At 33.4% G+C, this 21,193-nt stretch overlaps 8 protein-coding genes across 8 annotated transcripts in view; 6 read left to right on the forward strand and 2 right to left on the reverse strand.

Annotated features, from left to right (window-relative positions):
* SAPINGB_P006377 (uncharacterized protein) overlaps positions 1–983 on the reverse strand; it is a gene marked incomplete at both ends in the record, with an annotated part of 2,034 nt that extends 1,051 nt beyond the window's left edge. The window contains one exon of the mRNA XM_032001088.1: positions 1–983. This exon is cut by the window's left edge and continues 1,051 nt beyond it. Coding sequence (XP_031856979.1) covers positions 1–983 — 983 coding nt within the window.
* A 2,413-nt stretch (positions 984–3,396) lies between these two features.
* SAPINGB_P006378 (uncharacterized protein) lies at positions 3,397–5,727 on the forward strand (the record flags this gene model as incomplete). Its single annotated transcript, XM_032001089.1, has 1 exon — positions 3,397–5,727. One exon carries the CDS (start codon positions 3,397–3,399, stop codon positions 5,725–5,727), a length of 2,331 nt encoding a protein of 776 aa, XP_031856980.1.
* Positions 5,728–5,882: 155 nt separating this feature from the next.
* On the reverse strand, positions 5,883–7,220 carry SAPINGB_P006379 (uncharacterized protein; the record flags this gene model as incomplete). The annotated part of the gene is made up of 1 exon (XM_032001090.1): positions 5,883–7,220. One exon carries the CDS (start codon positions 7,218–7,220, stop codon positions 5,883–5,885), a length of 1,338 nt encoding a protein of 445 aa, XP_031856981.1.
* An 828-nt stretch (positions 7,221–8,048) lies between these two features.
* On the forward strand, positions 8,049–9,143 carry SAPINGB_P006380 (uncharacterized protein; the record flags this gene model as incomplete). The annotated part of the gene is made up of 4 exons (XM_032001091.1): positions 8,049–8,252; positions 8,411–8,553; positions 8,632–8,748; positions 8,813–9,143. The coding sequence occupies 4 exons, from the start codon at positions 8,049–8,051 to the stop codon at positions 9,141–9,143; spliced, it is 795 nt and encodes a 264-aa protein (XP_031856982.1).
* Positions 9,144–10,564: 1,421 nt separating this feature from the next.
* On the forward strand, positions 10,565–11,929 carry SAPINGB_P006381 (uncharacterized protein; the record flags this gene model as incomplete). Its single annotated transcript, XM_032001092.1, has 1 exon — positions 10,565–11,929. The coding sequence occupies one exon, from the start codon at positions 10,565–10,567 to the stop codon at positions 11,927–11,929; it is 1,365 nt and encodes a 454-aa protein (XP_031856983.1).
* Positions 11,930–12,105: 176 nt separating this feature from the next.
* Positions 12,106–13,874, forward strand: SAPINGB_P006382 (uncharacterized protein; the record flags this gene model as incomplete). The annotated part of the gene is made up of 2 exons (XM_032001093.1): positions 12,106–12,437; positions 12,497–13,874. The coding sequence occupies 2 exons, from the start codon at positions 12,106–12,108 to the stop codon at positions 13,872–13,874; spliced, it is 1,710 nt and encodes a 569-aa protein (XP_031856984.1).
* A 50-nt stretch (positions 13,875–13,924) lies between these two features.
* SAPINGB_P006383 (uncharacterized protein) lies at positions 13,925–15,758 on the forward strand (the record flags this gene model as incomplete). Its single annotated transcript, XM_032001094.1, has 2 exons — positions 13,925–14,259; positions 14,963–15,758. 2 exons carry the CDS (start codon positions 13,925–13,927, stop codon positions 15,756–15,758), a joined length of 1,131 nt encoding a protein of 376 aa, XP_031856985.1.
* Positions 15,759–17,946: 2,188 nt separating this feature from the next.
* On the forward strand, positions 17,947–19,751 carry SAPINGB_P006384 (uncharacterized protein; the record flags this gene model as incomplete). Its single annotated transcript, XM_032001095.1, has 3 exons — positions 17,947–18,293; positions 18,613–18,871; positions 19,152–19,751. The coding sequence occupies 3 exons, from the start codon at positions 17,947–17,949 to the stop codon at positions 19,749–19,751; spliced, it is 1,206 nt and encodes a 401-aa protein (XP_031856986.1).
* Between the last annotated feature and the right edge of the window lie 1,442 nt (positions 19,752–21,193).

Here is a 21,193-nt window from a genome sequence, read left to right on the forward strand (position 1 = left end):
GTTTGAGCAGCAGTGAGGAGAGTTGTGGCTGAGGCTGGGATGGAATTGTAAGGTGTAGTTGGTTGCTGTTGCTGTTGCTGTGATTGTGGCTGCTGCTTTTGTTGCTGGACTGGGGTTGAGGTTGAAGATGAAGATGAGGATGAAATGGTAGTGGCAGTAGTGGCAGTAGTGGAAGTAGTGTTAGAGTTGGAAAGACCAGCTGGAGGTGGTAGTTGATAGTATTGATTTTGATTTTGATTTTGATTTTGTTGCTGTTGCTGTTGCTGCTGCTGTTGATGAGAAGCAGCTTCTTCTTTGGCCATACGCTTAACATGGGATAGATGGAGATGTGCAGAGGACTGATAAAGATGAGCATCTTGAGCTTTAAGTTGGGACTCATAGCGTTGGTTAAGAGTATGCATTTTAAAGTAATAAGGACATTCTTTTAAAGCAGCTTCTTTTCGAGAATCTTGTTGAGATTTAGGAGAGGTTAAAGTATTTTGATCTTGTTGGTCATCTTGAGAGTTATTATTATTGTTATTATTATTATTAATTTGATTATGATTATGGTTTGGAATAGGTCTTTGACCATTAAGAATTTCACCTGCTGCTTTATATTGTTTGCGAAGGTTTTGAAATTTGGTTTGAATAACAACTACTGTGACTTGATCTTCCTTTGCGAAAAAAGTTTCCTTAATAGCTTCTGCTATTTCCTTTGTAACTGACCGAATAGCTGGTAAACAATTTGCACCCATCCAATCGAGTATTTCATCAACCGAATCTTTACGCCAAAGAAACTTGCGTTTTTTGCGTGGAAGCATTGAAGATGATGAAGATGAAGATGGAGGAGAAGATAAAGAAGATGAAGAAGTATGAGAATGAGAAGAATGAGAATGAGAAGGATGAGAATGAGAATGAGAAGGATGAGAATGAGAATGAGAATGAGAAGAAGGAATATTTGGTTGTTGATGAACCATAGAAAGTGGTAAAGGAGGTAAAGGCATTACTGAAGGAATTTGTGATGGTGGTCTGTGCATTTTAATTTTAATTATTTTTTTATTCTTTGAAATGATGATTATAAGAAATAGAAGAAAGAAAGAAAGAAAGAAAGAAAGAAAGAAAGAAAGAAAGAAAAAAGAAGAAGAAGAAATTTAGGAATTTAAAAAAAAAAAAAAAAAAGGTTTATTTTTTTTTTTTAAGATTTATTATTTATATTTAAAAGACCCAAAAAAGAAAATCCCTTTTTTTTTTTTTTTTTTTTTTTTCACTGCCTTTAGGGTTGCTTCTATTGTACTAGTTTAATATTTTTTTTTTTTTTTAAGGTGGCTTCTGTTTGTTGTTTTTTGTGCTGCTAATATATATAAATATATATAAATAAGAGTTTTTAAACCAAAAAAAAAAAATAAAATAAAGTCTTTTTTTTTATAAATATAATAAATATAATTATAATAATTATTTATTTAATCAATAATTTTCATAGGTTTTAATTATGATGAGGGTTGACCCTTTCTACTAATATTAATAATATAATAAAATATATATATACAATTATTTAACAACAACATCAACAACAACAAGTCTCCACACACGTGAGGTCTCCTCTCCAGGAAGTGGACCCTGTGTTAATTATCTAATCATCATCACTACCATCATCATCATCATCATAATCATCATAATCATCATCATCATCATAATCATCATAATCATAATCATAATCATCTACACTACTACCACTATTATCTTTTATTATTTAATATATTTAATATATATATATATATATTTTAAAATAACAAATAAACTAATCATTATGATTTATTATTATTATTATTTTTTTTTTTAATTTATTATATTCAGATTTTACTTTTGATAAACAAGCTCGTTTAACAAAAAAAATAAAAAAAATTTTGAGATTTTGCCAGTTTTCTTTTCTTTTTTACCTTTTTTTTTTTTTTTTTTTTTCTTTTTTGTTTGTTTCAAACGTTTGTAAAGTTTGTTAGGTTTGTTAATTGAATGATTGGATGATTGGGATGATTGGTTGGTTTGTTTGTTGGCTGGTTTAGGAATTTTTTTTTTTTTTTTTTTTTTTTTTTTCAATCAAGGCAGCCAAACAAAACAAACTGGCACTAAAATAAAATAATTTTTTTTTTTATTTCTTTTTTTCTTTTTGGATATCATTTGGTGATAAGTTTTAATTTTTTTTTTTTAAAAAATGAAAATGAAAAATAAAAATGAAAAAAAAAGAAATGTTGGAAAAACACTCGGCCGAGTGTGATTTATTTTATGTTTTTTTTTTTTTTTTAATTTTTTTATATAACAAACTTTTATAGAATGGTTGATGACTAAACTATTAGGTAACCTTGTTCTGTCGTCTTCATCGCTCGCTTAACTGGTTTTGTTTTTTTTTTTTTTTTTTTTTTTGTTGAAAGAAAAATATTATCAGAAAATATCAGAAAATATCAGAAAATATCAAAAAATATCAAAAAAAATCTCAATCTCGAAAATCTCTTTTTTTTTTTTTTTTTTATCTTACTTTATTATAAAATTTAACTATTTTAATTTTATTTTCATTTATATATTGTTCTCGTTAAATTTTATTGAGAAATTCCCGCAGAATTATAAAAAAAAAAAAAAATTTCAAACAAAATAATGTAACAACTCAACGAAACTCAACTACCACCACCACCGCCATCACCAACTACCCAAATTTTTTTTTTTTTTTTTTATCGACACCAAATGCACAATTCTGAACTGAGCTAAATGTCTTTTTTTTTTTAATCTATCTAAAATAATAATAGCAATAATGATCTAATCTGGTTTAGATTAGGTGTCTCAAAAGCATACAAACGTTAAATAAACTCAGTGGACTGTCTTCCTAACTGGGAAAGTTGCTAAACATTAAAATAAGTTATTATTTCAATGTTTAAATATTTAATTAACAAAGACAGTGTTAGATAAACTATTACATTTATTTATTACATTTAACTTAACTTAACTTAACTTAACTTAACCTAACTTAACTTAACTTCACATAATTTAATTTTAATTAAACCTAACCCTTAACCACCTATCTATTTTCTTTTTTTTTTTTTTCTCATTCACATGAACACCCCCCACAACCACCCTAGTTAGATAAAAATTAATTAATGATGACCACCTATTCACGTGATATTACACTGATAACGCCATCCTCATTCATTCATACCTTCCACCTGCTCTTATCAGCTCAACAAAAAAAAAACAAAAAAAAAACAACTTCTTTTTTTTTTTTTTTTTTTTTTTTGTTCTTTAAACAACAACAGCAACAAGAACTTTTAATTATATATAAAAGATATTTAAATATAATCAAATATAATTAAAAACATTCAAATATTCAAATATCTTTATACTTTTTACTCTCATATTCACTTTTCCCTCCCCATGTTTGCCATCAAATCCCGTCAAAAACCACCTAAAGAATCCTCTTATCCTTCTCCTCCCTTACCTCCATTAACTCCAACCCTCATTCTTACAAACCAAGACCCCCTCAGTAAAACTTCTCATCCAACTTACGTCCGTCCAACATCAATCATTAGTGAAGATACAGATATGGAACATGAAGATGGAGAAGAAGTAGAAATAGAAATAGAAGCTGATGAAGAAGCAGATGAAGAAGAAGAAGAAGATGATGATGATAACCTTGACCAACTATCCTCCTCCTCATCTTCTTCCTCATCCTCATCACCAATACAAACTACAAATGACCCCTCCTATACCCTTCAAAGAGTCCTCTCAACCCCAGACTCTGATGATGATAACGACCTCCTCATTCCCTTAGCCACTAGTGCAGCTTTTGCTAGAGCCCTTAAATACTCTCCACCACCCCTCCATCATCCACCTTCTCCAAAGTTTATCATGCCCAAAATTACTATGCCTTCAAGACCTCCCTTCACCCCAGATGGCCTTGCAATCACTAAACTTAAACTTCTCATTGCTGGTAACTCTGCCTCAGGGAAATCAGCCCTCCTTCATGCCATGGCTCAAACTTCAAGAGAAATTATCCATATTGATCAAACTCCAACCCCAGTATCAGACCATCATGGACCTCTTTTATGGGAATATCTTGCCTCTACAAGACCCCACCTGGACTATGATGATTCAGATACTCCCTTGGATGACCCAACTACATCTACATCTACATCCACATCTGCCTCTACTTCTACTTCTACTTCTACTTCTACTTCTACTTCTACCTCCTTTCCTACCCGTCGTAGATCATCAGCATCAGTTACACAGTCCCTTTCCGTATCATCAGACCTCGCCGCCCTAGAAAAAAACATTTGTCTTGTAGATACCATCGGGTACTCCTCACACCCTGCTGTCCCAGCCCGTATTGGTGCTTATCTCCACGCCGCCTTTGACAAAACTGCTTCTCTAGTCAACCCAACAACAAAAGAAGCCCTTTCAATACTTTCCTCTTCTTCATCACTTAGTGCTATCCCTATGGTTGATGCTTGTATCTACTCTATTGCGGCTCCTCTTTCCCCACAAGATATCGATTACATGGCCCTCTTGGCCCGATACGCTCCAGTCATCCCGGTCATTGCAGCCTCTTGTGTTCCGCTAGCAGATATCCCACGTTTAAAACTTGCCATTTTACGTGAAATGAAACATGCTGATGTTCCGCCATTTCTTTTTGACGTGTCTCTAGATGAGGCTATTGAGCATGCAAAGCAAGCTGTTCTAGACCAGAGTATAGTCGACCTAGGTAATATAGCAACTATTGCCACCACCACTACTGCCGCACTAGCACCATCACTACTAGCAGCAGCACCAACAGCAACAGCAACAACTACAGCCTTCCCATTATTCCCCTGCGCCGTCTCAACTGACCTCCCAGACCTCTGCGCTCATATCTTTTCCTACCACGGGTCCACATGGCTCCGCCACGCAGCTGCTAAAAAGTTTGCAGCTTGGTGTGCAGAACAACCTGTCCGTAGAGTCTCTGAAAATCAATCACCAACTTGCTTGATCAATAGAGACAAGCGTGTCCAAGTCGCTCGTATTCCTAAAACTCCTGCAGACCCCCAGCAAGACCTTTTAATCTCTGCAGATTTTTTTGTGGCTTTGGAACCCCGCAGACGAGCTCAATCAGGAACAGCTAAATGGGTTGCTGCTCTTGCTCGTGATGCTGATAAACTTGTTCCAGTCTCAGTCTCGGTTCCGGTTTCGGTTCCGGTTTCTGTTTCTGTTCGGGCCCATTCCTCTCACCTTTCTACTTCTTCTCCACCACGACTACCAAAAAATGCAGCATGTACGGCCATCACTAACCTTGATCCATTAGGACTTGAACAGTTTTTGGCTACAGATATTTGGCGGTTAGCCCTTAAGACTCTTTCGTTAGCTGTTGGAATTAAATTTGCCACTGAGTTTTGGAGAGCCCTTGTGGCTACGGCACGTACAAATTCTTTGGCTACTTCTACCGGTACTTCACTTTCGATTGCAGATGTGTTTGCAGCAGCCGCTCATGCCGTGCGGGCCACGGGGGCTGCTGCCAAAACTGTTTTGTGGAGTCTTATAATGGCACCTCTTGAGAAACTAATTTCACTTCTGGGGTTGGCTGCAACAGACTCTCAACAGCCTGTTATTGTATTTGCAGATGCTCATACTAAAAATAATATCCGGCCGCAGAGCGTGCTGGCTGCTTTATTTAGTGGAGAACTCCAAACAAACGTTTTTTCTGTGTTGGTGGGGTCCTTTGGAGGGATGTAAAGGGGGTCAATCAAGTAAATGTTTTGATTTAATTTTTTTTTTTTTAATTATAATGATAGTAATTATAATAATGATAATGATAATAATAATAATAATGATATATACAAATAATAAATGGAGTTATTCTAAAAGATTTATAAAAGTTATTCTAAAATTTAATTGCTAACCCGTAACTCGAAAAGCTCACCAGGTACTGAGTGCTTAGCTGACCCAACCAAAAACCCGTTTTCACAACTTGCACCAAATAAATTATCAACTACTGTAGCCTCAGGCACGTTTAGCAGTCCGGATCGTCCATTAAGGATCTCCAAGTCTTCAACAACTGGTGCACACTCCAATGCAATCCTCAGTCCATTATTTCCCTTCAACTCTACACCATTCTGTTCCAAGTACCTGGCATACCGAGTTTCATCAAATAAAAGTCCAGGTTCCGAAAGCCAAAATGAAATCGAGTCACCGGCAATAGGTGACGCTCCAGGATCTAGTACTAACATTCGGCTACGAGCAGACCATGCTCCACCACCACCAGCAATTACCTCATACCGGGAACCATCGACACCTACCTGTGCAAACACTTTACGTTCGGGGACATGCACAGGTACACTGACATCGGCATTGGCATCCTTATGAGGCTCCATCAACGCAACACTACGCTCCAAAAATCCGGCTGCAGATTTGCCATCAATCTGCTTCACCATGTTGCTCTTAGCTGCGGTCACGGCATGAGTCTGGCCCTCAGACAAGTCACGGAGAGGTGCACATGAGTGTGCAGTTACCCGTGAACCCAAACTTGCTACATGTATGTGTGCACTGGCCAGAAGTTTCCGTGCAAGCGGGTGCTGATTCTGATTCTGATTCTGATTCTGATTCTGTTGTGATTTGTCTAAAGTTGTTCCAGGTACATACATGAGAGTAGTTTGAGTACCTGTTTCGAAAAGCGTACTTGCGAGTTGTACTGCAAAGTCTGGAGCATCTTGATCTCCCACTCTCACGGCTAGAACGCCATGATCCAAAGTCCAAGGGTTACGTGCAGTACGTACACCTCTTGCTGATGGCCGACCAAGGACTTCCAGTTGTTGTTGTTCGTTTGATTGTAATGGTAAGGCGTCCTCTAGGGCTAATGGAGAGTTAAGGAATAGTGCAGACAATGCGTTTCTTTGAGCACCTAATGGGATACCATCGACTGCAGCCACTACAAGTGATGGTGCACCCGTGTAGGACTCTGCAAAGGCGACTAGTGAGGGAGCAAGTCCTGGTGATGCTAGAACAACAATGGATGATGGAGAATTTATAGCCAGTCGTGATTGTGCGGCACCTAGAAATGCAGAGAGTGCAGCCGGTGCCAATGGTGGTGTGTTGAGCAGGGATGTGGCAGCAGCAGTGACGACAGTAGAGCTAGATGAAGAAGAGGTGTAAGAACGGGCTATGCGGACTAATGGTTTGATAGTACGGGTCCATGATTTGGAATGGATTCGCTGTGTTGCAGGGATCATTTTAAAATTTTTATAAATTTTTCGAATTTTTTCGAATTTTTTTTGGGTGGAGGGTGTGTGATTCGAGGATAGTAAAGAAAAAATAAAAATAAAAAAAAAAATAAAAAAAAAATAAAATTAACAACGGACGTCAGAATATTTAAGTGTGTGCTTAATGGCTAAGAATTTTTTTTTTATTAAAAAACTTTAAATGCAACAACATAATAAACATTTAAAGAGGGGAGGGAGGGGGGGTTCTTTGAAAATGCAACAAATGTGATAAAAAAAGAGAGAGAAAGAGAATGAGAATGAAAAGCCGCACGGGACTCAGTCGGGACATTAGTTAAACAATAACAGCAGCAGGACTTTAAAAAAAAATAGGTGAAATCGGGTGTGGTTTTTTTTTAAAAAAAAAAAAAAGAAACAGTCAGATGAACCGAAGTTCTGAAATAAACAGAAACTCTTCGGGAACTTTCGGGGAATTTTTTTTATTTATTTATTTATTTTTAAAGGCGTTTTAGTTTTTAGTTTTATATATTTTTTCTTATTAAAAGTAGAAAAAAAAAAAAAAGAGATAAATTTTGTATAGATGAATGAATAAATAAATGAATTAAAGATCTTGTTAAAATATTCATCTTTTCAAAAATCAAATCACACATTCTAAATATTTTTTTTTTTTTGTTTATTAGAAAGAAAGAAAAAAACTATAAAAACCCTTTAGAAATCCCCCCAAAAAAAAAAAATTTTAATTTTAATTTTATTTACCTAATACAATAAACTACTAATACTACTAATACTACTAATACTACTACTACTACTACTAATACCAATACTAATAATAATAAAAAAATGTCCTTTCGTCGTTGGGTTTCTGCGTTCCCCGCATATGGCTTTCTTCAAGGCTTTGCGCGTGAATTTTTAGGAAACATTGTGGCTTGTGGACCCGTCCCACAACATATTGCTTTCATCATGGACGGTAATAGACGGTTTGCCCAAAATAATGGACTTGAACTAGGAGAAGGTCATGTGGCAGGGTTTGAGAGTCTTAGCAATGTAAGTTTGAAAAAAAAAATTAAATTAAATTAAATTAAATTAAATAATAATGTCTTTTTTTTATTTTATTTTATTTTATTTTATTTTTTTTTTATTTTTTTTTTATTTTATTTATTTATTTATTTTTTTATTTTTATCTAATCGCTAACATATTCGAGATTCTCGAAATCTTATATAACCTAGGAGTCTATGCAGTCACCGTTTATGCTTTTAGCATTGAAAACTTTAACCGTCCAGAACACGAAATTGAATCTCTTTTTAACATTATTCGCAGTAAACTTCTTCTTATTTCGGAGAAAGAGTAGTCTTTACTTAAATTTTTTTTTATTTTAAATTTTAAATTTACTATCTTTTCTAACTTTTCTAACTCATTTTCTAGTGCAATTCCTCATCGTTATGGTGTCTCGGTTCGTTTTATTGGAAATAGAGAACTTATTCCAGAAGATATCATTGTACTCATTGAAAACCTCGAAGATGCCACTAAAGATATGACCAGGTAAAGTCTAAAAAAAAAAAAAAAAAAACTTATATTTCGTGTTACTAACTGTTTTTTTTTTTAGAGGAATCCTCAACATTGCTTTCCCCTATACTTCTCGCGATGACATGGCCCAAGCAATCCGTAATATCGTATCCGACGCAGAGACTAAGGACTTGGACCCAACCGCCATTGACGAGCCGCTTTACGAGCGAACAATGTACACTGGCCAGTCTCCACCACTTGACATTATGGTGCGCACGTCAGGTGAAACGCGGTTATCAGATTATATGATTTGGCAGAGCTGCGATAATTGCTCCGTAGAGTTTATCCCCACCTTGTGGCCGGATATTAATTCTTGGGATGCTTTCAAGATTATCTTCAAGTGGAGCTACAAAATGTATAAGCAAAAGTGATTTTTGGTGTAATTTTTTTTTTATTTATTTTATTTTATTTTATTCTTATTTTTTTTTTGGAAATTTCACATCAATAGTTATAATATATATAATTAATAATAAATAAATCTTTTTAGGGGGGGTTTTTTAATACGACATTTTTGAAAAATAAGAGTCGTATTTTGAAAAAAAAAAGTGTTTTTATTTCTCTAATAGAAAGCTTAACAACTATAACTTTTTTTTTTTTAAACGATTATAAAAAAGGCAAATAACTGAAACTTTTGGTTTTTAGTAGTAGACAGACAGACACCTTCAAAAAAAAAAAAAAAAGTTACCAATTCAATTGCCTTAGAAAAAAAAGAACCAAAAAATAGCAAAAAGATATTGGACGAGACCGGAATTGAACCGGTGACCTTCTCAATGCAAATGAGACGCGATAACCACTACACTACACGCCCAAAGATTACATTTATTGTTCTGTTTGAAAATTTAAATTTTAACAGATTTCAAAAAATGTAATTTTGCCAAAAATGTTGCGACTAGTAAAAATATTATTGTATTTTGTTTCTATATACTTTAATAATTTTTTAAAAAAGAATTTAAAAAAATGGAAATGGTTTTTGAAAATACATTTGACTTAATTCTTTTTTTTTAATATAAAATTACTCTCCTCTTTAAAAAGCATTATAAACAAGCAAAAAAAAAATGACATCCTAAAGTCAATTCAAAAATTGTAAAATCAAGATACAACTCAATTGATAATCTTTTCAAAAAAAATTTGATTGTTGGTTAAATCAATAAACAATAAATCGTACATCAATTTTTTTTTAATTTTAATTCAATCATCAATCAATTTCCATACCTATAAAAGCAAGCCAACTTTTCACTTAAATATTCTCCATTTTTTTTTTTTTTTTTTTCAATAACAAGCTCAAATGACAACTCCTCAAATGATTTTGACAAAGCTTCCAAATGAAATTTTAGAACAAATCATCGTGTTCTATATTTTCTTAATCTGCGATACCTCTTATTCTCAAGAATCCTTACAATATATCAAAAATTATATTTTGCCTGACCCCCACACTACAACTCATGTCCAAATAAAATTACTACTTAAAGACCTCAAAAACTTGGGAATAACATGCACAAAAATCCAATCTATTGTCCATAGACTTATCTACAAGCATGTCATAGTTGAAAAAAAACCTCAAAGTTGGTATAAACCTTCTTCAAGCAATGTGACCTATTCCCAAAATCACGGTTTCGAAGTACAGTAAGTCTTTATATATATATATATATATATTCCTCCTACCTCTCGCCATCTCTTTATTTAACAATTAAAAAAAAAAAATAGAATCTTCAAGGCTGACATCTGCTTGATCCCTCAATCAATTCTCTCAAATATCACTCACCTCAGTGTGTCCACTTTGTCATCTATAATTATGCGCAAGCCCTTTTGCCCAACCTATCTCTCCATGATGACTGATATTGTTCGCTTTCTCGATAGCACGTTTACCCCACAACTCCAGTATCTTCAGCTCTATATCCACACACCAATTGTAGGCATTTGTCATATTGATGAGTTTCAGAAACTAACCAAGCAAGCCGCTAACAAAATCAATCATTCTAAAGATAATCGACCCCCTATTAAAGTGCATCTCTGTATCAGCCATTCTTTAAACGAATCCGTTTTCGACAAAGACTTTTTAACTTTTGTCAACGTTTTGACAATGTATAAGCAAAACGGAATGGGCAGGTATATACACCAACTTAATGAATATCTCGAGCTCATGCCTAATATCAAACATCTCATCATTGTCCCTCATTTCCCGAACCACACAACCGGTACCCTTTTCAACACCTCATCTCCACATCGCACCAGCCTCACCCCTTCCATTTTCTGGAATCACGCCTCGATCGGCACTTCCTATAGCCCTATCTCCTTTGTTCCAGACCTTCTTGTATGCCCAACCTTTGAACCGTCCTACTACGTCGATCTTTCCTGCCTGACGAGTCTCTACTTGACCCATATCAACCCCACCTCGTTATTTGAGGTCTACTTGCCAAACCTTCAAAACCTCGGGATCCAAATTAATGATATTTTAGATTCCTCCCTAAACTCCAGTGCCAAAATTAATTTCTTAAAAAACCCATCTTTCGCTTCCTCTCTAAAACGACTCCACATCAACGACTATTCCACTTCTAAATTTTTATCATCGACTGATTCCTTGCCAAATATTTTAAAAGTTTTTCCTCTTCTTTCGCAATTCCCTGCTCTTACAGCGGCACATTTCTACCAATTGATAGATTTTCAAATTGGTCGTGTGCCTTCTGTTGATTACTTTCAAAACATTCAAGAACATGTTATATCTCACCCGGCTTTAAAATCGCTTACTCTTCCTGCAATTTTTTTAAGTTCTCATTTGTCTACTTTTAAATCCGTTGCAAATTTTATCCGAAAAATGAGCTCTTGTCAGGGCAATACTTTTGTGCTACGCCTGTGTCAATCTATAACTTCGCCATCCCTAAGTCTATCTATGCCAGAAAACTTTTTCAAAGGCAAAGTTCCTCAAGAAAGTGGGCTTTTTGTTATAGAGAAAATTAATATCTCGCCGGTAGACATTCTAGGCCCTGGAATTGTGGGTGTGTCTGAGGCCCAGTGTTGTGCGTTTGCAGGATCCATCAGTTTAACGAGTACTTATCTGTTGACTATCAATTCTGAAAAAGTAATTGAGATGGGAGATGCTTGGATAGAGGACGAAGAAGAAGAAGAAGAAGAAGAAGAAGGAGAAGCAAAAGAAAAATAAACATACAAGTAATAAATAACTACCATAAAATAAGTCCCATTTAAAGTTTAAATGACTATAAAAATATCAACTCCACGATCTTATTTAAACAACTTTGTCCAAGTATTTCAACTGGAGGGTTTTTTTTTATACTCAATCATTCTAATAATAATTAACTGCTTTATTTTAAATTTACAATGGTTACACAGGGCCCTTTTGCACTGCTTCCTTATGAGATCCTTGTTCTCATTATTTCGCAAGCCATGAAACTTAGCTTCCAACATCACATCTCCACAAGCAATGAGTACAAGGAGTACAATAAAAAATACTACGATTCCAAACCAGAAGACCTTTATGTTTGCAATTTTGATCAAATTAAAGGCTTGACTTTTACTTGTAGAAGAATCTACAATGTGGTGCGAACCATCATTTATCAAAACGTATTGATTGGAATGTCGAATGTAAACAAAACTTATGCTCTACCAAAGGGATCTAATGTTGGTCATCTTGAAAATTTCTATTTTTTTGAGTAAGTTTTTTTTTTTTTTTTTCTAAATTTTTAAATTTTTTTTTTTGCTAATTTTTCAGGCACCCGTATATAAAACTTGCTTACATTCCAGAGTCCATTTTGCAAACAGTTACTTTTCTTAGCATTAACACCGAGTGCTGTGGGTTTTCCAGGAAAAAGAAATCTCCTGTTTACTACAAAGTGTTGAAAGCTATTTGTAAAATTTTAGACTTGAAAATTACTCCCAATTTGAAGTATTTAAAACTGCTTGTTCATACTAAAGAAATTGGAAAAAGACATGACAAGTTTATAGAGACCACCAGAAAAGCCGCACGTGCGCTTGACCTGCGACACACCACTGCACCTCTCGAGCTCCATCTTTGCGTGTACGATTCTGTCTCCATAACCCATTTCGACGACTCCTTTTTAAAATTCGTCACATTTCTCACTCTATACAAGGGTCTTCGCCAAGATTCAAATGTGGTTGCAATTAAAAAAATCCCAAACCTTCAAGAGTTTTTCTGGGACTCAACAAGAAAGTATAACGAAATCATAAGAACATTACTTCCAAGAAATTTGGGGACCAATGGCTATAAATCTCGTACAACCATATGCTGTGTTAAATCAAACTTTAGCTGTTGTTTTAATATTGCTCCTGTTTTATTAAGCTGCTATAATATCAATGACGCCCATATGTTTAACCTGTCTTCCTTGACTAGCCTTTATTTTACTGACTCAAAGTTCTATTCTGGTGGCTCATGCTATAAAGGAAAAGAGCTATGCAATTTAAAAAATTTTGGTGCTCGTATTATCCACAAGGAAATGTTTTCTGTTGTTAAAACAATTCTAAGTGATTCCGTTATCAGAACCAAGATTGAGCGGCTTTATATTGAAGAGTCAAATAAAAAATATCTCTATATAAAACATCTCGCACCCCTTTTACTACAAATGACAAACCTTCAAGGGGCCCATTTTTACCAATCCATGGTTTACGCTTACACAAAGGTAGACTATAACTACTTTGAGCTTTTCAAATGCTACACATTGAACCACCCATCACTTTTGTTTCTTACCATCCCGGTTGTTCGCGATAGCCAGATGGCTCCAGAGTTTGACCAAGCCGTTAATTTTGTCCGCCACATGTGCACAAAACGGAAACTGCTAATTCCCTCTGATTCTTCAAAATGTCAGTTTAAACTACGCTTTTCACATGCTGTAGACACACGTCTGACCCGAGCCAAAGTTTTGCAAAATGTGCCTGAAAATAGCAGCGTAGAGATTGATTCGTGTATCAAGTCATTTTCCCCCTTTGACATTTTTGGGGAGTCTTTTGGGATTTCAGAGTTTAACTGCATTCGAATGGATGAAAGAAGAGAAACTTTTTATAAATACATGCCAATTAAACTGACAAAAGTTGTTACAATCAACACACAAAGTGTATTAAAACAGTTTTGGTAGAGTTTAAAATGAATAGTCAATTTTTTTTTCTTTCTCTTTCTCTTTCAACAATGAAACAACAAGGAATTTTGGCCCAACTTCCCATGGAAGTTCTTGAAATGATTATCAATAAGGTAATTCTTCTTGACTATAGACCATACACAATGAGAAGACAAGCTTTAATCAAGTTTTTGAAAACTTGGGAATGGCCACCAGATATTTCCTTTTCTTGTCGCCGACAGATTCGAGTCAAGTTGACCACGATTCAAGGACTTGCCCAATCTTGTAAACGACTACATGAAGTCATAAACGGCATTATTTACAAACGACTTGAGCTTGGAGTAAACATGCATTCTTACGAAGGCAATGATTTAAATTTGGCCTTATTTGAAAAAATTTCCGTTAGGTAAATAAATAGATTCAACTAAAAAAAAAAAAAAAAAAAACCAATTTAACAGTTTTAGATCTGAAAAAATAAATTTCAATATAATACCCACAAGCATTCTTTGTAATGTGACAAACCTTGCCATTAATACAAACTCTTCTACAAGCCTAAAAAAACAATTTTCTCAAGTTTACATATGCGTCAGTATACTGCAAGAGATCTGCAGTTTTTTAGACCACCGGCTTTCTTCTAATTTGAAGTACTTAAAATTGATCATTGAGCTTAATCCGATTGGTGTTAATCAAGTTTTTTTTTTCAAAAACATTACCAGATCGATTGCTGAAAAAATCCAAAAACGAAAGCTATCACATTCCAAAATTCATCTTCATTTATGTATTTTTGAAACTTTTACTGAAACTCATTTCGATGATTTTTTCCTACAATGCGTTGATTTCTTGAGGTTGTTTCACAAATATACTTCAAATAATGTTCAAAAAATTTCTCTTGAGCACATGCCAAACGTCAAGGAAATCGTTTGGGAGAACAGAGATCAACCTTTTCACGACATAAATGTCATTTGGCCAGGTAATTTAACCACTAATGATTCTGAATTTTTAAGGGTTTGCTACCTTAAAAATTTTTTCAATAATAACCCGCTTTATTTTTCGCCCGTTTTGTTTGTTTGCGTAGACATGACGAAAACCTTGCTTGTTGACACATCCAGATTGACCAGTCTTTTTATTGATTATTCGGAGAATTCAATTGGGCCTAGAGGTAAGCTGGTAGTGCTTCCCAATCTGCCGAATTTGGAAAACTTTGGCGCTAATGTTTGTTCACCTGATTTCCCCCTCCAACAAATTAAAGTCTTATTAACCGACAAGAAAACTTGCCAGCAAATTAAACGAATTCACATTCGAGACTCTTCATCATTAAATCGTTTTGCTAATGATATACAGGCGTCTGACTTTTTAAAAGACATTTTCCCAATCCTCCCACAGCTACCAAATCTTCAAAAGGCACATTTTTACAAACATGAACCTCGCAAAGTCTCTCTCTTTAATCATTTTGAAATCATAAAGCCTTATATATTAAACCATCCTTCTCTCCAGTCTCTTACTCTACCTGTACATTGTGACAAGAGTTTGGCTCCAAGGTTTGAGGAGGTATACCGGCTAATCTACCACATGTGTGTCCAAAGAACCCTGGCTAGCCGTATCACTTTCGACTCTGGGTACACTCCATCCCCCAGCACTTTTGTCTTGCGGTTAGCAAATTTCATAACTCTGGCAAACCTAACTCCTCTAAAAACATTTCTCAGCACTGTAGACCCCAAATTTTACAAATGGCTTTATTGTGAAAGATTTGTTGTATCGTCTTTTGACATTTTCGGTATCTCGCCAGGTATTCCAGAATCAGGTTGCATACAACTTATAACAAGCAAATACACTATGGAAGGTAATGCCACTGGCGTGACTATTGACCCAAGAGGTATATTGGAAGAATACAGTTCAAGTCAATAAGGTTGAAGAATCAAACTGTTCAATCCTAGTTATCTATTGATCAGAAAATTAAACTCACTTGAACTTTTTTTAGTTTTCTATTTTTTTATTCAATGTTTTTTTTTTAATTATAAATTCAATACAAAATTCTGAAATTTATCTTTTAAACCAAACAAAATGGAACAAGTTCCTTTTGCTCAGCTTCCAACTGAAATTATCGAGCCTATTTTTTTTTTTATATATTAAAAGTAGTTTCTAATCAAGTTTACCGGAACAGATCTCAAGTGGCATCTTTTTCCGACATTAGTGGAATATTGTGTTTATGTAAAAGACTTAATTTGATAATAAGCCAAATTATTTACAAAACTTATATTGGAAATGATTCTTTTAGTTATAAACTTCTGTATAACCAAACTGGAGCAGTAGAAAAAACTGGTGTTTCAGTATTTTATTTATTTTGAAATTCATTTTTTTTTACTAGTGAGTAAATAGTTGAAAAGACGTGTTACCTTCAAGTCTAGTCCTAAAATATTTTTTAGGGAACCATGTTATTACATTAACATTCCAAATTCTATTCTTCAGCATGTTATTTATCTCGATATTAATACAAAATCTTTTTTTTTTATTGAGAATACTACAAACCCTTCAGTCTATTCGATCTCTTAAAAAATTTTTTTCCGAGTTATTGAAACAAAACAATACACTAAGTTTGAAGTATTTTAAACTCTTTATACAAGATAGATCTTTTAAAAGTTATTATAAAAACATGGTTAATTTAATTTTTTGCGCCACAGCCAAAAAAATATGGAACGACAGGACTTCTCATCAAAAATAAACACCTATTTATGCAATTTTCAATCATTTAGTATAAAAGACTTTGATCTTTCTTTTTTGAAAACCGTCAAATTTCTCGGTTTATACAAGAGTTCATTACCTAAACTCTTTGATATTACATTTTGCCCTAACCTTTATGAATTTTTTGGAAAAAACTCACCATATCCTTCTGATTTTTTTCTTTAATCCTAGCAAATGAAGGAGTTGACTATGATAATTACAAAAAAAATATATGTTTTTAATGAATTTGAAGATATATATCTTTAAATCCATTTATGGAAATTAAAACTAACTTTATCCCAACGCTATTAATTTGTTCTAGTTTTAACCAAATAAACCAAATTAATTCAATTTGCTGGACTAGTCTTTAGATTAATAATTTACAGGAATCTCAAACACTAACCGATGTGAAAATTATAACCCTATATAGTTTAGAAAACTTTGGTATTTCAATCTTTAGGTTAACAATGATTTCACAATTAATCGACTTTTTAAGAAAACAAGAAATTGTTAATAATATGAGATGGGTTCATATCCACATTTTTCCTTTTTTTATTTGGTTAACTTAATCTTGATTTGTATGAATTCACAATTTTTCTTAAAACCACTTTTTGTTTTGCTTTCTAAAATCCCAAAACTTTCGGCCGCACAATTTTATTTTAACCCATGTTATAAAGAGTTTCCTTTCTACCAATTGTGCCAAAATATGATATTGATTGGCTTCAAATAATAATAAGACAATATATTTTAGAACAACCTTCTATTTCTTTGTTGACGCTTCCATTGGGTAAGAGTCATTTAAAACCTCTCTAAATTTACAGAAGTTATTCAATTTATCCGCCATATGTGTACAGAAAGAACTCTGTCTAATCGCTTTTCTAGAATGGACCCAAATTCTACTTTTGAACAGCGGTTTTCTATAAGCCCAGTCCAATACTTAATATTTTCATCGTTTGAAAAACTGTTTTATTTCTAATAATGAAGTCACCATCTAGGATTTTGTTTTACTGATGCCCGGCCAAATACTAATATCCAATCCTATTACATGTTGACGGAGATTACTCCATATGATATTTTTGGAGAATCATTAAATCTTCCAGAATATTATTGCAGCCATCTTGTCGACTCAAATAATAAAAAGATATGTATTAACAATCGATTACAAAAGCTTACTAGAACATGTGCAAAAATTGATTATTGAGTGTAATGTTTTTTTTTCTCAATAAGCAAATTTGTAAAAATAAATAAATTCAGAATATATCTTTTTTTTGATTAATATTAATATATATATATATATATATATATATATTGTATACAAAGGATTTTGTTTTTTTTCAAAAGAATTTCATTTTTTAAAACCACCATTCTTTGAAACATGCCAACTCAAGGACCTCTAGCTACACTTCCTGCAGAACTTCTTGTGCTCATTGTGATGCAAGTTGTTGCACTAAATACACAAAGGCCAAGGGTTTTGAAGCAAAGATCGGTAGAGTACCTTGAGACTCAAGAACAATGGCCACAACCTTTTGAAGAGTCTCAGCTTTTGCATGTCCTTAATTATAATCATCTTAAATCTTTAAGCGAAACTTGTCAATCTCTTCGTCAAATTATACACTCTTTGATTTTTGAAAAGCTTGTAATCGAGCCCAATGATAACCCCAATCAACCAAGACCTGCTGTTCTTTCTAATGTAATATACAAGGAAAATGGATTTTATTTTGAGTAAGTAAAACTTTTAACTGTTTAAAAAAAAATATCTAACAAAACATTAAAGAACGACATCTTCTTATTTCACTGATGTTCCTGAAGAGATTTTTTTTAATTTAACTTATTTGAGTATAACCACACGATTTACAAGACCTTTCGCAAGTCCACTTCCTGGATATGTTCACATGTTAAACCGTTTGCCCCAAATTCTTGACAGGAAATTTACACCTAACTTGAAGTATTTTAAACTGTTTATTCATGTTGAAAAAATCAGTAAAAAATATAAATATATTTTCAAGAAATCGATTTATGATGCCAAACATTCTATTTCTAGACCAATAGGTACGCCCCAAATCCAGCTTCACCTTTGCACCTATGAAACCATAGACGCTATGCATTTTGATCCGAGTTTTCTTAGGTATTTAAAATTTTTGACAGTCTACACAGGTCGATCATGTGCTTCAAGATTCAGTTCATTTACAAATGTTGTACCTAATCTCCGGGAAGTTATTTTTGTTACCAAAAGTAACAGTACTCAAGCTGGTTCTCTTATGCGTCCAGCCAACTTGAATCTAAAAGGCCAAGAGCCAAATGTCTTACCTATTTGTATAATAAAGAGAGAGTTCAAATTTATTAAAGTTCTCAAGATGAAACCGGTTCTGTTGGTTTGCCAGCAATTTGTGAAGAAGAAGTTCAGTGATCTCTCTAATCTTACAAGTCTTTATATTGAAGGTAAAGAGAATTACAATTTTGACTTTTTTAACACATACATACATTCTCCCTTCTTTGGAAAACTTTGGGGTAGACTTTAAAACACAGGCGGTTGTCACTAATGTTAAAAAGTTTTTAACAAATCCCAATTTAATCAATCAGATTAAACGAATCCATGTTCGCAGTAAAGCAGCATTAGATCCACCGTTAATAGAACAAATGGGCCCGGTTATTGAAAAGCTTTCAAGTCTTGTGGCTGCACATTTTTACGATTCAAATGAGGATGTCACGGAAATCTTTGACAATTTGGAGAAATTGCAACCACATATTTACAATCACCCTTCACTGGTAGCTCTTACTTTGCCGGTTCACATTTCTTCAATGCCAGTGTCATTTGGTAATATGGTTGATTTTATACGAACTATGTGCCGGCCAAGCCGAATTCAGCACAAAAGTTCTGATTTCAAGCTTTCAAACTTTGTTTTGCGCTTGGGGGAATTTCATGCACACCTCAATCCACCTAGCCCTAATCAATTTTTTAGAAACGGGCCACAAAGTTTAAATTTTCAATTTCTACAAGAGCATGTCTACGTATCACCATATGATATTTTTGGAAGTGTGCTGGATCTTCCAGAGTTAAGCTGTATTGAGATTGCAAAAAAAGACACCAATAGTAGAAACAAGTCTAAGATAAATCCTCTTGATATGGTTCACATACTCACAGTTAACCATAGTGTTTTAAGAACTCAAAACAGTTTGTAAGTCTTGTGTATCTTTTTAGTGACAGAATGTAGAACACGAAGAACACAAACCCAAAGTTTGAATATAGCAAATAAGAAATATATATATATATATATATATATATAGCGATAAGAGGAGTCTGCTATAGATGTCACGCATGAAGTTCGTTGCTTCAACTTTAATGTAGTGGTTATTAATTGTTTAAGACAAAGAAGAACTTGCTAGTTTGGTGTACCAAATAGTAGTATCATTAATATTAATGTACTTGTGTTTACATGCATGTCAGGGTAAGCAGTTTTGAAAATAAATCAAAACGACAATGATAAATATTTATGGGTGAATCATGATTCACCAACCAAATTCATTACAGATTCATTCTACTTTAGCGAAGTACGGTTAGATTGCCCCGTCGGGGTGAAAACAATGCAGTTTGACGATTAAAAATTTTTTTTTTAACATTTAGGGGGGGAGAAGGGAGGGGAGGATCCCAAGTAAATCTTGAACTAGTTAGAAAAGGTAGTCGTGCATCGTTGATGAGCTGCTGGTGTGTGACTTGACATGATAGTTTACTAGGCTATGCGAAGAACCCAAAATTGCCAATAATAAAAAAAAAAAAATTTCCAAATCGATTCATATATATTAATTGGAGATATTGTAACCATTAATGGGGGAATTTTTTTTTTTTTTTTTTTTTTCAACAGCACCCTTCCTTTTAAAGGGTAAACCAGTCTTTATTTTCAAAGATTGGGAAATACTTTTAAATGACGTATTAAATACATATTTATTATTATTATTATTATTATTATTATGGCTGCATTTCTACAAACGAAAAAAAAAAATAGCTGCCTGATTGTTTGTGTTTTTCCCAGTAATTGTCGTATATCTTCAAAGCTGCAATAACTCCTCAACTAATTTTGAGCAGATTTACTAGAAATATTGACTATTAACTCGTATATTTATGCAAACTAGAATAATAATAATTACTTTTGTTTTTTTTTTTTTTTTTTTTCAATTATTTATAGAAAGGGTTCACAAATGATTTCAAAGATTATTTATTTAAATAATAATAATAATAATAATATATTTTAATGAACGCGTTTTCAAAATATCACAACCAAAAATTTATAATTCATCTCTAAAGTGTAGTATCACTATTGGATACCTAGTAATACACGTGAATATTATTATTAGTTAAGGAAAATGGGTTTTTGTCTTAATTGTCATAATACATGAGATTTTGGTTATCGCGTCATTCCAAAAAAAAAAAGATTTAAATATTTAATATTAAAAAAATATATATATTATTATTATCGATTCTTAACAAAAAATCATAATAAAAATCATAATAAAAACCTAATAAATATATTATTCTAGATTGATCTTTCCAAAGAACTTTTCTTAGATCAAGAGAATTCTTGGTAATAATGTTGGGGAAGATTTAAGTGGGCCATGAACAATTTCTA

Source organism: Magnusiomyces paraingens, assembly GCF_902498895.1.
Source record: "Magnusiomyces paraingens strain CBS 517.90 genome assembly, contig: contig5, whole genome shotgun sequence".
NCBI classification, from domain to species: domain Eukaryota; kingdom Fungi; phylum Ascomycota; class Dipodascomycetes; order Dipodascales; family Dipodascaceae; genus Magnusiomyces; species Magnusiomyces paraingens.